This window comes from Pseudorca crassidens, chromosome 9, assembly GCF_039906515.1.
Source record: "Pseudorca crassidens isolate mPseCra1 chromosome 9, mPseCra1.hap1, whole genome shotgun sequence".
NCBI lineage: Eukaryota > Metazoa > Chordata > Mammalia > Artiodactyla > Delphinidae > Pseudorca > Pseudorca crassidens.
This window is the reverse complement of record NC_090304.1, coordinates 41,596,614-41,611,823: the sequence shown is the minus strand read 5'-3', so window position 1 is coordinate 41,611,823 and position 15,210 is coordinate 41,596,614. Positions and strand designations below refer to the sequence as shown.

General features: G+C 41.0%; 1 protein-coding gene across 4 annotated transcripts in view; it reads right to left on the bottom strand.

Moving 5' to 3' along the window:
• Positions 1–6,370: 6,370 nt before the first annotated feature.
• Positions 6,371–15,210, bottom strand: part of COPB1 (COPI coat complex subunit beta 1) — a 39,277-nt gene continuing 30,437 nt past the window's right edge. For 2 of the 4 annotated variants that reach the window (XM_067749811.1, XM_067749814.1), the window contains exons 21-22: positions 14,208–14,363; positions 13,389–13,735 (exon numbers count right to left, since the gene is read on the bottom strand). In XM_067749811.1, the coding sequence (XP_067605912.1) occupies positions 13,676–13,735; positions 14,208–14,363 (216 nt within the window). In that variant the 3' untranslated portion in view covers positions 13,389–13,675. Of the gene's footprint in view, positions 7,281–10,361; positions 10,474–13,388; positions 13,736–14,207; positions 14,364–15,210 lie in introns of those variants that run through there. The other 2 variants (XM_067749813.1, XM_067749812.1) reach the window with 2 other exon arrangements.

Genomic DNA, 15,210 nt, shown 5'->3' with positions numbered 1-15,210 from the left:
CTGTTTCTGTCTACTGTTATATGTTTAACATGTAGCACATTGCCTGGTGTATAACAGATGATAAATAAACCAGTTTTGTTAATTAATGAATTCATATCTATTGTGACGAGATGACCAAGGTTGCAATACCTCTGAGAGTCTTGTCAAGGATGAAGACCACAGAATTGCTTTAGACCCAATCTGTGTGATTGAACTCAGCACCACAGGTATAGAGGTGGAGAAAGCAGAAGGTTGCACTGATATAAAGTTTAGAGTTTTCAAAAGAGGTATGATGGAAGAAGGAGGATAATGCTGGCTTTCATGCTGTGCTCTAAAATCTAGGCAGAGTAGGGAAGGAAGGGAAGTATTAAGGGAAGTGATGGACTTGGGAGGACAGAAGCCTGGTGGTATCCTGGATGCCAAGGGGCAGGTGCAGTGGGGTAAGAGTGAGAGAGCTAGGGAGCCAGGAGATGACAGTCAGAGGGTTAGTATACTAGATCTTAAGATCCCTAAAGTGGAGTGGCTCCAGGTCTAGAGAAGGCCCAGGGTATAACCGTGGTGTGAAGTGGTGTTTATTGTTGCCAACACTAAGGAAGAAAGAGGCTAGGATGTTAAGTGGCTTCACGTGGTACGGTCATCTGGGTGATGGCAGGACTTGAAGTAGAGAATTTAGGGACAGAGGTGGTCAGAAGGTAGCATAAATGGCATGAGCCTCAAAGACAGGCCCTCCCCCTGCTCCTTCCATCCTTGGATCACTCATTCAAGAGTCGAGGCCCCAGGACAGAATGTCTGATGGGCTGAGCTGGATGGCATAAGCCTCGAAGGAGAAGTGAATTTTGCATGTGGTGGTAGGTGGTAGAAACGTGGTGGTAGGTTAGTGTCAATGGAAAATGACGAGGCTGCCAGTGGAGGCTCCAGTGGAATATGTGAGGTAGCTTCTAATCAAGAGACTGGAAGCAGGGCTTCCCTGGTGGCGCAGTGGTTAAGAATCCTCTTGCCAATGCAGGGGACACAGGTTCAAGCCCTGGTCCGGGAAGATCCCACATGATGCGGAGCAGCTAAGACCGTGCACCACAACTACTGAAGCCCATGCACCTAGAGCCCATGCTCCACAACAAGAGAAGCTACCACAGAGAAGCCCGCGCACTACAATGAAGAGTAGCCCCACTCTTCTAGAGAGTGGGGCTACTAGAGAAAGCCCGCGCACTGCAACGAAGACCCAACACAGCCAAAAGTAAATAAATAAAATAATTTATATAAAATAAATAAATAAATGCATATGTGAAAAACTACAGTGAAATTTAAAAAAAAAGAGAGAGAGAGAGACTGGAAGAGAACATAGAGGAGGTGTGACCTTGAGGGAGAGCCAAGTTACCACTTAGCAAGTTTTCTTTAGATGAAGAGAGTAATCTGCCATGAACTTACAGTTTATAGGAGAGGCTTTTGTCTGTTTACTTGCTTTCCAACAGATCGAGGGTTGTTCCAGCAGTGAAAGTAAAAGTAACAACATGTAATAAAGAGAGGGCAGGCTCTGGGTCAGAGATCAGAGTTCCATTTCTTGCCCCATCGCTGACTTGTTGAGCATCCTTAGTCAATTTCTTCACCTCTTTGAGCTCAGTTTTCGCATTTGCGAACTGATAAAAGTCATAACCGGCTTACTATGAGGATCGAATACAGAATCAGATGCAAAACTGCACTGCAACCTGTAAAGTGTTGCCCACATGTGAGTTGTTATTATCATTATGGTACAGTGAGTTAATGGTAGCCTGTGGACGAAAGTTCTTTAACTCTTGACTCTCACCTTAGAACAGTGTGGGAGGAAGGTAGGGCAAAGGCTCTCTCCATTTTACAGGTTCATCTATTCAGGAAACCTCACTGAGTGCTAATCCCATGTTAGTTACTGAGCTGGAAAGGGATAGTAAGATGAATCAGACACAATCTACACCGCTGGAGTTCATAGACTAATGCAGGAGACAGAGCGGTAACATGCCGAGCTGTGCTATGTGGTGTAATATTGGAACAGAGAGTGTTCTGTGAGCACAGAAGAAAGAACAACTAGGGAGAGCCTGAGAGAGCTCTGCAGTAGAAGTGGCATGTGAGCTGGGCATTGAAGATTAAGCCAGAGAAGAGGATATGCCACGCCCAGTAAGTTAGTGGTGGAAACCCACATAGAACCCAGGGCCACAGACAGGTAGTTACATGCCACCTCCCCAGTGCTCTTGGAAAGGGAAGAAAGGCCTCTTTGGCCCCACAGAGGAGCTTATTCTCTGCTTTGCTAAGGGTCTGGCTGCCATGGGAACAACGCCATTTTTGCTTAGTCCCTTTGCAGTTTGCTGTCAACAGCTTACTGTCCAGGTGCAAAGGCACTGCTCAGATCCCCTAGATATAAGGCATCATGCTTGTTTCCGCCTCCTAGCCTCTTCCCAATTGTCTGATGATGCCTGTTACTGGCTGACTGCCCTGCCTTATATGGGAACCAATGAGCGGCCAGCAGGTCAACTTGTAAGCAGTTCTCCCAGGAAACCAGCAGTGCTTTAAACGAATCATGACTTGTCGCACACCCCATCTCCCCTCACTGCTTCCTTCAATAACCTTGAGGAAAAACCAGATCCTGTCTGGTTCCCTTCCTCCTCAATCCCTTATTTCCCAAACTCTGATGGTGCCCTTCTCACTTTTTCAAAGGGCAGTGGTGAGGACCAACCTCATTCCCGGAAACTTGGGCCCTTGTCGTGCTTAATAGCCAACAGTAATAAACACCATGGCCTATCTATTTTATAGATGACAAAACTGAGCCTCAGAGAAGGTAAGAGGTGAGGGCCTCAGGGTGCGGGAGCCCTGTTGGAAGGACACCGGAACATGGGACCTGGACTGCAGCCTAAGGCATGAGAATAATGACAGCCAAATTTTGGCTGTCCAGCATCCATTTCCTCCTAACAGCACCTTGATTTCTGTACACACTATATGCAGTCTTGGTGGGAGTGGACATCCAGATGCCTATCTCCACTACAGTCACTGAAGGGCTACAGAGTTCTTGAAGGGAAATAGCAGAAGTTATCGTCCTGCTGAGACTAGCACCACACCTAGCCAACAGTACCTGCTCAGCAGATGTCATTTCTTCCTCAGCTGTCTGTTACTTATTATCTGTGTGGTGTTAGGCAAGTCACTTAACAATCTTTACCTCAGAAATAATGTGTGTAAAATTTACCAGCATCCCTAACCTGTATTACCTACTATGATTGCCATAATTATAACTTTATTAGTTCTCAAAACCGTGAATAAGTTGAATCAATTGTGGTATATCATCAGCGTGACCGAAACTAAAGTAATGTAGATGCAGACATTGACTTGTTGATTTAGAAATTTATATCATTTATATGAAAAGGTCACATTATGATCATTTTTTGAATAAAATAAAAATATAAATGAATACATATCTGAAACGCTATATCCCAAAATGCTAACCAGTATTTATCTCTGGATGGTGAGACTGTGGACAATTAAAAAAAAAATTTGCCTTTCTTCATTTTCTACCTTCAGTGAGCAGACATTATTTAGCAGTAATTAATTTTTAAGTTAAAAAAGGCCACCACTTAGGGGAGAATCAAGGACTCTGGCTTGATTTCAGCCAGGGGAAAATTCAAGGGGGTAGGGCAAGGCAGCCAGTTTTCATGAAATAGATATGGATTCAGATTGGCAGTCACAGCATACTTCTGGGTGGCACACTTCTGGTTGAAAGGAATGTCTTGGGCATGCCTAGATGCAGAATCCAACCCTTTAGGGGAGCTCGAGGCCCGAGTTCAGAGAACAATTTTTGTCTCTCCCCTGTCTATCTCTCCTACTGCACCTCCACCATTTTATCCCTCTGTTGCAAAAAAAGAAGAAAAAATAGCCATTCGGTTCCTCAGATATGCCAAACTCATTTCCACCTCAGGGTCTTTTTACCTCCTTACTTCTCTGAAAACCCTTCTAAGTTACCCTCCATCTACCAGCCACTAGCTACCCCATTAGCCTATTTATTTCCTTCATAGCACTTATCCACTCTGAAAACACCTTATTTGATTGTTGTCACAAAAATGTAAGCTCGTGAATGCAAAGATTTGTCTGGCTTGTTCACCATATACAAGCTGTGAAAAGAATAGACTTGCACAAAGTAGGAGCTCATCAAAATCAAAACTCATCAGGGAACAAAAATATTAAGTAGGGAAACTGAGGCAGAAATCCAATTGTGCTACTGGGATCCAGGAATGTGGGGGGTCAGCAATTGTGAGTTCACCTTTTGGGGCTGGATTCAGAGTCAGGAATATAATTGGGGCTGGATTCAGAGTCAGGAATGTAAAGAAATAAATACTATTTCCTTTGCAAAAAGCAGTTATCATATTAAAAGAAAAAATAAAAGGGTGATGACACTTCCAGGGGAATATGACACAGTCTGTATGTATGAGTTTATTGGAAGTCTGGGCTAAATGAGTAACTTCCTGAATGATATGAAAAGTGATGAGGCTTGTGGCATTCTGGAAAAATTTGACACGAATTGTGCACTAAAGCAATTCCGTGGAATGATGTTTGATAGTTTAAATGGTCACTTCATTTAAAAGGTTTTGGCCTGAAGTTATGACAACTGAAAAATTTTCACACACACCAAAATTCCTGGTATATAGCTGTAACTCAGCTTTTCTGGGATGCAAAGAAGCAGGTAGCTAGAGTTCTATGCCACACCCTCTGTGAACAAGTAGGACAAATGAGGAGGGGGTGTGTATGGAAGAGTTGAGACTTATTTGACACCTTTTACATGCCACATACTAACGGCACGAAGTTTCTCATTTAATAACCCTGCAAGGTAGGCATTATTTATTTCCATTTTCAGATGAAAAAAATTAGGCTGAAGCAGGTTGACTTGCCCAAGATCACAGTTAATAAATTACAGAGGAAAATCTGATTCCAGGTTTATTTGACTCCAAAGCCTGCACATTTTCTACCATACTTGCCTCCCTAGCATTCCTGGAAATCCCCTTGATGAAATGTATTGCTCATCTTTAAAAATAAGAAAAGAGAGAGAAGGCAATAATATGGCCTAAAAGGAGGCCAGAAGTAACAGGAAAAACTAAGTAACCCACAAACTATTAGGCTGAATCAAATGACATTGCTATTATTTGGGTTTTTTTTAAAGCTCATAAAAGAGGCAATTTTACATGGTTCACCCCATGGTATACGTGCTGTGGATGAAGATCACAATGAAAATACTATTATAACCACTCTGTCACTCATTTGTACACAACTTTACATACTACATTTTATTGCAATTTCAGTAACCCTTTCAGATGGGTAGGGTAAGGATAATCACTCCCATTTTATATATGAGGAAAAGCAGATTTGGTAACCCAGCCTGCCTTACTGGAGCAGCATTTGCCCTTAGGCAAACCTGTCACTTTTTTTTTTTAAGGCTTCTACCTGCCCCCACGCTGTCCCACCCTCCACATCTTATTCTGTCAAAATAATTTTTGATTTGACTCCTATGACAGGCTCCTAACTGGTCTCCCATGATCCCAATCTATTCTCCAAACCGTAGCCAGAGGTTTCTCTAAATGCAAATCTGATCGTTTCACTTGCCTTCTTAAAACCCTTAGTACTTCACTCTCTACAAGATGACGTTCAAATGCCTCAGCCTGGCCTTCATGATCTGACCCTTGTCTACTATCTCCAGTCTCACCGTCTGCCCCCAACACACCCTATGTTGAGAAGAACCCGCCTCTGTGCTATGCACTTCTGTGACTTATCCAATTGTTCTGTGGCTGTAATGGCCTTCCTTCTTCCCCATCCCTTATCTGACATTCAACATGCAAATTTATGCTTTTCAAGGCTTAGTTCAAATGTCATCTCTTTGTGAAAACTGTTTTGACTTTCTTCTGACAGTCACCAGTTTTCTGTGCTCTTATAGCAGCTGGTATATTTTTATGTTATAAGAATTATTAAACAGTCCTCTGATCGGGTGTTTATGTGTCCTTAAAATACGCACCAAATTGTATCTTACCCTCAGTAACTTCAGGACAACGCACAGCACTAGACATATAGCTGGTATTATCAGTCAGAACCCAGGGGTCCTAGAAAGTCCCTGCCTTGTGCCTTAGGTTGGGGAATACGGGGAAAATCTTACTTACAGGTTGAGTGCCCCAAACCAGGGCACACTCTTCCATGGCTTTTCCAGAGTTTTCTACAGTAAAGGCATAAGCGAGGGACTACCTGAACTTGGATTTATACTTCCATTACCAAGGCTTATTTTCATTAAATAGTGTCTATGAGTATACAATCTGTATGAATTACGTAAGAACATCTGGATTTTATGTTACATTTCACACAGACACCTAGGCCAGTGATGGAGCACCTAGGAATCAAGTTGTCCTTTGTTGCCACCATGATAGTGACACATTTAATTCAATTTGATGAACAAGGAACAAGTTACTAACAGAAAATATAAAACCACCAGGAGCACATATGGTCACAAAGACGAGCTATTAGACCAAGAACATTCAGCTAGCCAAATATTCCCATAATGCTTCCTTATTACTTTTAAAATTTGGGAGCAGGTTTTAATGTGTTAACATTTATGGAGAAGAAACATAAAATTGACAAAATTCTTTCTACCAAATTTTCTTGGACCTGGGAAAAAAGACCACCATTATTTGATTTTAGCTGTGGGAACACATTGGTCCAGCTTGTGGAATCCTAGTGTACTAGCAGAGAAAGTTTGAAAACCACACTCTTAACAGTCATACCTTTACTCAAAGCATGAGTGATAGTCATACATTTACTGAAAGCACGGGGTCATTAAAAAAAAAAAAGTATGACCTTAAACAACTTCATAGAGAGAGAACATTTTGATTACGACTAATTAAATTCACTTTTTCATGTTGTTGGGCTTTAAGAAACTCTTTGCATAGCTTAGTAGAGTTCAGAAATTTTCCTGGACAGACTCCTTGAGCCACATAGCATTTTCCCCACGTTCTGGCTGGTGCAATCCTATGGGTTAAGATTCAGCCTCCACCCTCTTTATAGGAGAAGGCAGTGCTTACTTACAAGGAGATGCTAGCTCTCTGGGTGGCCCAAGACATCAAGATTACAGATCTAGGGCTTCCCTGGTGGCGCAGTGGTTGAGAGTCCGCCTGCCGATGCAGGGGACGTGGGTTTGTGCCCCGGTCCAGGAGGATCCCACATGCCGCGGAGCGGCTGGGCCCGTGACCCATGGCCGCTGAGCCTGCGCGTCTGGAGCCTGTGTTCTGCAACGGGAGAGGCCACAACAGTGAGGTCTGCGTACCGAGGGAAAAAAAAAAAAAAAAAAAAAGATTACAGATCTAAAAATCACAAGAGCTAGAATCAGGGACTCTAGCTAATGAAATATCTTAGCCACACCCAGTGACCTGAGGTATAAAGAACATTTATTTTCAAGATGTTCTAGTGATATGACTGATGTGATTTTTGATTTTTTATTCACCTGAAGAGACAGGCAGTGTATCTATAACGTATCCTGATTCATCTTAATGTAGGAGACATTCTTACAGTCTTCTCATCTAACATTTTTTTAAATTGAAATATAGTTGATTTACAATATTTTGTTAGTTTCAGGTGTACAGCACAGTGATTCAGTTATACATATATATATGAATATATGAGAATTCTTTTTCAGATTCTCTTCCCTTATAGTTTATTACAAAATATTGAGTGTAGTTCCCTGTGCTGTATGGTTGGTTATCTATTTTATATATCTATTTTATATATATATATTTTATACCACATAGTAGTATGTATATGTTAATCCCAACCTAATTTATCCCTTCCCCCCTCACCTAACATTTCATAGGCATGTGTCCATACCCTGTTATCACTATAGCTACATTCATTTGGTCACTCAATAAATATTTATCTATCTACTGAGTACTCTGGCACACATCATATATACTTAACATTATTTGCTTATCAATACCCATTTTGGGGTGTCTCAATCATTTTTAATTGTCATTATTTATAATATTAAAATTTTTGGACTTTCTTTTTTTAGTTATGCCTCTCAAAATGGTACTACTAGGGAAAGGTCTGACCAGGTCAAGGAATCATATAGCTATTCTTGCGTGTGGTCAGGATTAAAGTGCAGGTTTTAAATTTAGAATCATATGTAAAGTTTATGGTTAGGCCACTGTAATAGACTACAATAAAGATGACAAAAGTCTAAACCAGACCAATGGTAGTAGGAGTGGGAAAAAAAGATTAGAAAAATACTGAGGAAGGGAGAACATTGGGCTTGGTATCTGATGAGATATAGGGGGTGACTGTAGAGTTAAGGGTGACTAGTGGGTTTCTAGCATAACTAACCAGACAGGGAACACAGCAGTGGAACAAGGAGTGAGAGGAGTGAGATAAGTTCCATCTCATAACATTGACTTTGAGGTGTCTGTGGGTAATAGCCAGGTGGAGATGTCCCAGTTGATTTATAAAGTTCGTTGAAGAGGTATATGTAAAAACACAAGGCTTTTTTTGTTTTTATTTTTTATTTTTTATTTTTTTTTGCGGTACGCGGGCCTCTCACTGCTGTGGCTTCTCCCGTTGCGGAGCACAGGCTCCGGACGCGCAGGCTCAGCGGCCATGGCTCACGGGCCCAGCCGCTCCGCGGCATGTGGGATCCTCCCGTTCCGGGTCACAAACCCGCGTCCCCTGCATCGGCAGACGGACTCTCAACCACTGCGCCACCAGGGAAGCCCTGTTTTTATTTTTTTTATTATTATTTTTAAATTTATTTTTGGCTGTGTTGGGTCTTCGTTGCTGCGTGCAGGCTTCCTCTAGTTGTGGTGAGCAGGGGCTCTCTTCGTTGTGGTGCATGGGCTTCTCATTGCAGTGGCTTCTCTTGTGGAGCACAGGCTCTGGGCACATGGGCTTCAGCAGCTGTGGCTCGCGGGCTCTAGAGCCCAGGCTCAGTAGTTGGGGCGCACAGGCTTAGTTGCTCCGTGGCATGTGGGATCTTCCCGGACCAGGGCTTGAACCCGTGTCCCCTGCATTGGCAGGCGGATTCTTTTTTTTTGCGGTACGCAGGGCTCTCACTGTTGTGGCCTCTCCTGTCGCGGAGCACAGGCTCTGGACGCGCAGGCTCACCGGCCACGGCTCACGGGCCTAGCTGCTCCGCGGCATGTGGGATCTTCCCGGACTGGGGCACGAACCCGTGTCCCCTGCATCGGCAGGCGGACTCCCAACCACTGTGCCACCAGGGAAGCCCTGGCAGGTGGATTCTTAACGACTGCGCCACCAGGGAAGCCCCACAAGGATTTTTAGTATGAATTTTTTAAACTAGAAACCCTGGAGGTCAGTTAACTGTATTATTTTATAAGGAGATAGACCCAGACAGATACATCTGTTCTCAGAAAGCTACTCAGAGAACTGAGATTCAATTTAGGAGAATCTCATTCAGGGCTGTTTCAGCCCACCATGCTGCATTTCATTTGTCTGTCTTGTTGGTTTTACAATCAATAAAAAAATACATAGTTTTCTCAGAATCCCACAATTATACACAGAACCCAGATAAAAGGCACAAATCCCACTTGCCTTCTTTTGTCACTGCATAACTAACTTCTTTTTTTTTTTTTTGTGGTACATGGGCCTCTCACTGCTGTGGCCTCTCCCGTTGCGGAGCACAGGCTCCGGACGCGCAGGCTTAGAAGCCATGGGTCACGGGCCCAGCCGCTCCATGGCATGTGGGATCCTCCCAGACCGGGGCACGAACCCGCATCCCCTGCATTGGCAGGTGGACTCTCAACCACTGCGCCACCAGGGAAGCCCTAACTAACTTCTTAATCAAAAAGATTCTGCCATGCCAGAGACAGAGAAAATAAAGAGAAAGTGGTCAATTACTAGAAGTGACTTTTGATCTAAGTGAGCAATTCTAAATATTACATTGTTACTGTAATCTGGCTGCACATATTTCTATACTCAGTTGTTAAAGAATCAGTCATTCGATTGTCATCCTGAAAGCAAATAAAAACAGTATGTTCATCACAGACCACCCATGATATGAGGTGTATGGGTTGTGACAGTTACATTTAGCTGTGACAACAACAGTTTATAAGCAAAAGTGTTAAAATTAGTTAAAACCTGACATGATACTGTTATTAAGAATTCTTGAGAAATAAAGCTTCTTTTAAGTAAGTTTCTGGTGTTAAAAACAAAAACAGGGCTTCCCTGGTGGCGCAGTGGTTGAGAGTCCGCCTGCCGATGCAGGGGATGCGGGTTCGTGCCCCGGTCCGGGAGGATCCCACATGCGGCGGGGCGGCTGGGCCCGTGACCCATGGCCACGGAGCCTGCGCGTCCGGAGCCTGTGCTCCGCAACGGGAGAGGCCACAACAGTGAGAGGCCCGCATACTGCAAAAAAACAAACAAACAAAGTATTCAAGTAGTGTAAAATTAGGACCTAAATTCTGAGGGAGGTATGAAGATCATGTCAATAGGTTTCCGTCTTTTCTGCAGCGTAAGGAAGGAGAATGGGGAAAGAAATAGAATGAACACTTATTGATTAGCATCTATCATGTGCCAAACATTCATCATAAATACATTATATCATTTCATCCCTCACATCAATTCTATGAAGCAGACATTCTAAGCACCTCACAAATGAGGACATTGAGGCACAAAGAGATGAGGCAGTAGTGTCAATGAATTACTAATTGCAAGGCTTTCATGTCGGATATAAAACCCTGGCTTTATATCTGAGTTCAACTCTTAATATTAAGCCTTAATTGATAAGAAGTAACACCCTCTCTTATGACTGTAGTCATCATCTGTAAATGATGATATTAATAGTATTTGCCTGGTGAGAGTCATTGGGAGGATTATATATGCCATGGAAAAAGCACTCAGGGTTATGCCTCGCACACGTAAGCACTCAATAAATCAGCTACTTACCATTGTCTTAGCCCACACAGCAAGTAAGTTCAGACAGGACCGTACACTTTTCTGATTCTAAACTGAACTTCTGCACTATACCCGGCTACCTCTTCAGGCTCCTGAGATTCCTGGGGGTGGAGAGTAGAGTTCGGGGCGGGGGGTGGGAACAGATAACATTGAGAGGGCAGTAAGGCAGGGAGCTGATATACCTGACCCTACTTTGAGGACAGCACTCAGAACTGTTAGGGCAAAATAACTATAATTTTAAACCCAATCTTGGTTTAAGGGAAAGGCTACAAATAATTAGCTGACTAAGGACATTTACCAGTGTGGAAGGAAAAGGTCACCAGTAGAATCACTTACTTTATCCAATACATAGCACAGATATTTCACACTTGATAATATTTGAATTTTAAAAAATATTTTGGTTTTCTTGTCTTTTTAGATATCCTAAAGTGAATTCCTCTGTCTCCTGTATTATTTATAAATCATGTGGAAAAGTTTCTCACAGCTAGCAAAATATCACTAATATCAATCTCCTTGCTAATAAAAAATTATATTGTTTTTTCTCCTTATAAAAATACCTCTATAAACTCCAATCACTTCTAATCCCAAAATGAAAGTAACTGCATATGGCTCCCTCTAGTGTCAAGACAGCAAAATATAAGGGCCATTTAATTTTCTTGTAAGATTTAGTTTTTCATTCAATACATTTACATATTTAGCCCTTACTTGGTGCCAGATACTGTGTTTATTCTCTTACTAGACATCATGGTCCTAATTATATGATATTTTGTAATGTGAGCACATAAAATGTATTTTAGATCCCTATTAAAGGAGCAGTGTAAACAGCTTTTCTAAACAGTGCTGCTATCTCACTCAGTTTACATTTAGCAAGTGTACAAAGCTAATAAAATGCTAATGAAACAACTGTTTTAACTTTTTTCTCTTTGTTCTCCTTATTTACGAATTTAAGAAAATGGCAATGTGAACCAATCTGATCTGAACAAAAATGGCCAGAATGTTAAGCAGGGAATTTTCTGAGAGTATAAAAAGAGATATATTCTAGGACATACAGAGGCATACATCCTTGGGATTTAAAATGCAGTAATGGTTGATTGTGAATACAAAACCAAAATGTTTAATGTGCTAAGCTGCTTTTCCTGCCTTACGTATTGTCAACAGGTGTTCTATGGAAAAAGGATTCCCCGGTTATGTAAGATTAAGATATGCTGGGTTAAACCAAACTAATCTGCTCTCTTTACTCAAGTGCCTCTCAAAATTTTTAGTATGCTAATGTGCACAGTGAATCTCTGGTACAGGACAGTATAAAGCTTTTCCCAAAGTTACTTAACTATGGAATCCCTTTTCTCTCATAATATCTAATGACATCAAGGAAGCTATGCTCAGTGGAACAGAACTTGGGAAATGATCTAATCCAAAATTGCATCAGTTCCTCTGCTCTCATCACAAATCTCCAACCCTTGACTTTGCATCAAACTGATCCCCTTCCAGCATTCCTAGTATCTTGCCCATTTGGTAGCCACTGACTTTCCTTTCAGATCTCAGTGCTCTGGAATCTCAAATGCCCTATAGTCCTCTGGTTCTCTCTGATTAGAAAAGCAAGTGGCTTCAAAGTTTCTGACATCATACAAGGTATCAATCTCCTTCACACGCCAAACAAATCATTCCATTCTCACTTAAGTGCTGAAATAGGAGATGCTGCTTTCACTCCTTCACAGACCTTATCTACGAACTCATCCTGAATGCAGCCTGAATCCTAGCTGGAAGACAAAGTATAATAGTTTAGTGTTCAGACTTAGCTAAAAGAGCAGACTACCTCAGTCATCCCCAAGGAAAGCAAGGGCTTTCCAAAAGAACAGCACAATCTGACCCTAGGGAACTCAGCTCAGAAAGGCATTTGGAATCATATTGGGATGGTGCCCAGCCCTAGTGTAAAGTGAGGAAAAGGGGAGGAGGGAGTGAGGCATAGAGGCAACATGGAAACAGGACAGCTTTTTGAATCCTCCCAGTGCAGCTCAAGTAACTGGTTGGAATCAATTTAATTCCTAACGAACATAAAAGAATACCCAAAGCTAAAGGTGAATGATTAAAAAATCTATTTCAGATTATCTACTTTTCATTATGATTCAGGATAATTAATAGTGTGTTTATTTTAGTCAGAGTTCATAGTACTCTTTTAAAATGAAGATGGACCTGTTTTCTCAAGGTATTTGATACCATCTTCCTGGACCTAAATTTCAGAGAAAAGCCCTTTAGAACATGATAAGGCATTCTTACAGATGCTGATGTTAGAATATTAAATTAGTAAAAATCAGTCAAGTAAATCAAGGCCTATCTCATTTCATATCACCGCATTTGTAAATTCTCTTAATAACGTTCATATATTCACGACTCAAACAGCAATTTAAATTTATAACTAATTCATAACTAAAACTATGTAATAACACATTTATTTATAAAACAAAAGATTTAGGAATAGATCTGTTTATTGTACTGTGAAAATGGTCTTGATACATGTGAGAAACATTATATACTTTGAGGACAACATTCAGAACTGTTAAGACAAAAGACAAACTATAATTTTAAAATCAATCTTGATTTAAGGGAAAGGCGATAAATTATTGGCTGGAATGCATTCAGCATGAACTCAGATTCTATATAACATAAAGCACAAAAGAGTACAAAATATGTTGGAGTCCAGTAAGCCCATACCTAAATTTTAACTGTAAAGCTGCGAGGACTTTTTTGTTTATTCTTATATACTAGTTTTCTTCTGAGACAAGTTGATTTTATCTCCAAGACTTAAGGCCATTCCCTATAAGAAAGAATGAAGATGTTTATAATTATTGAAACTATGTACAATCAGTAGGTTATTCTATCTAACCAAGCCTCCATGCAATGATACCACATCAACAATGAAACCAAGGATGTACAAAAGAGACTCACCAAAACTTTACTTGGTTAAGTACTTTTAGTGCTAGATTTACAAATAGTCACCAGATTTGTAGCTTGGATTTCAAAAACCTCTGAAGAACCCATTTCACAAATACCCCATGGGAATTGATCTGATTTTAAGCAAACAAACAGAATGAGTGGCCCAAAAGGTGGGCTATTTTAATGAAGTAAAGTCATATTTCTATTCAAGGATACTACTATTATGAATATACATGCATCTAATGCATGAAACACTGGTACGACAGAGGATGCTACATATAGAAATAAAGAGACATAAATTATTTCTCTTTTTATTTAGTTCAGAGACCATCTCAAAAAAAACCAACTATTACCTGACTCTTTGCACGAATTCTTATGTGGCCAGTAACAGGGGCCTCTGGTCCCTGTTGAATCGGCTTCTCAATGCTGACATTTGCAAGTGCATCTTCTCCAAATATGGAACGAGCATAGAGGTTGGCTGCCATAAAGCCACAGTAACCAGAAAGTGCCTGGAAGAAATTCGTGATGAATTCAATACTCTCCTAGAGAACTACACATAAGCAAGACCAAATAGCATAGGAAAATTACCACTTAAAACAGGACTTATCATGTGGTAGTAGTTACATGACTGTGTGAATTTGTTGACCTCATAGAACTATAAATGTAAAGAGTGTGAGCTTTACTGCGTCTATATTATACCTCAAAAAAACTGATTTTAAAGAAATAGCACCTATTCTCATTTGTATTTATATGTTCTTTGTTTAGAGCTGTCTGCCTCCCTCCCATACCAGACCCTGAGCTCCATGAAGGAAGAGACTGTTTTTATTTTGTTCTTTATTGTACATCCAGCAGCTCACAGAGTATTGGGCATATAATGTTTGTTGGAGTATTTGTTCAATAGACTAATATATGAATTAAAACCTACTTGTATGGCAGCATTCTTTTACGATTAAATCAATATTACAAAGTTAGCAGAAATTGTATAAAGAAAAATTCCTGGGAATTCCCTGGCAGTCTTCACTTTTTGGTCTTTCTTTCTAGTCTTTTTTCATACATACACAAACATAGCAGAAAATCAAAGTACATTAACAATTCCATACTTGAGCAGATATATTATGACCCACAATCAGAGCCAACAGAAAAGATCATGGACATTTTCTAATCCAGTATCGTGAACTATTGTGGAATAAGCCTTTAGCCAAAAGGGAGAAGACTGAAAAGAAAAACCAATGTGACTATTCAGTTGGGTCACTAGGAACAAGGAACTAGGAACAAGCAGATATTGTTCCTATTCCAGTAGAAAGCAGTAAGCAGATTCATACATTCTATGGGATAACTTCTTTTAGCTAGTCCAGA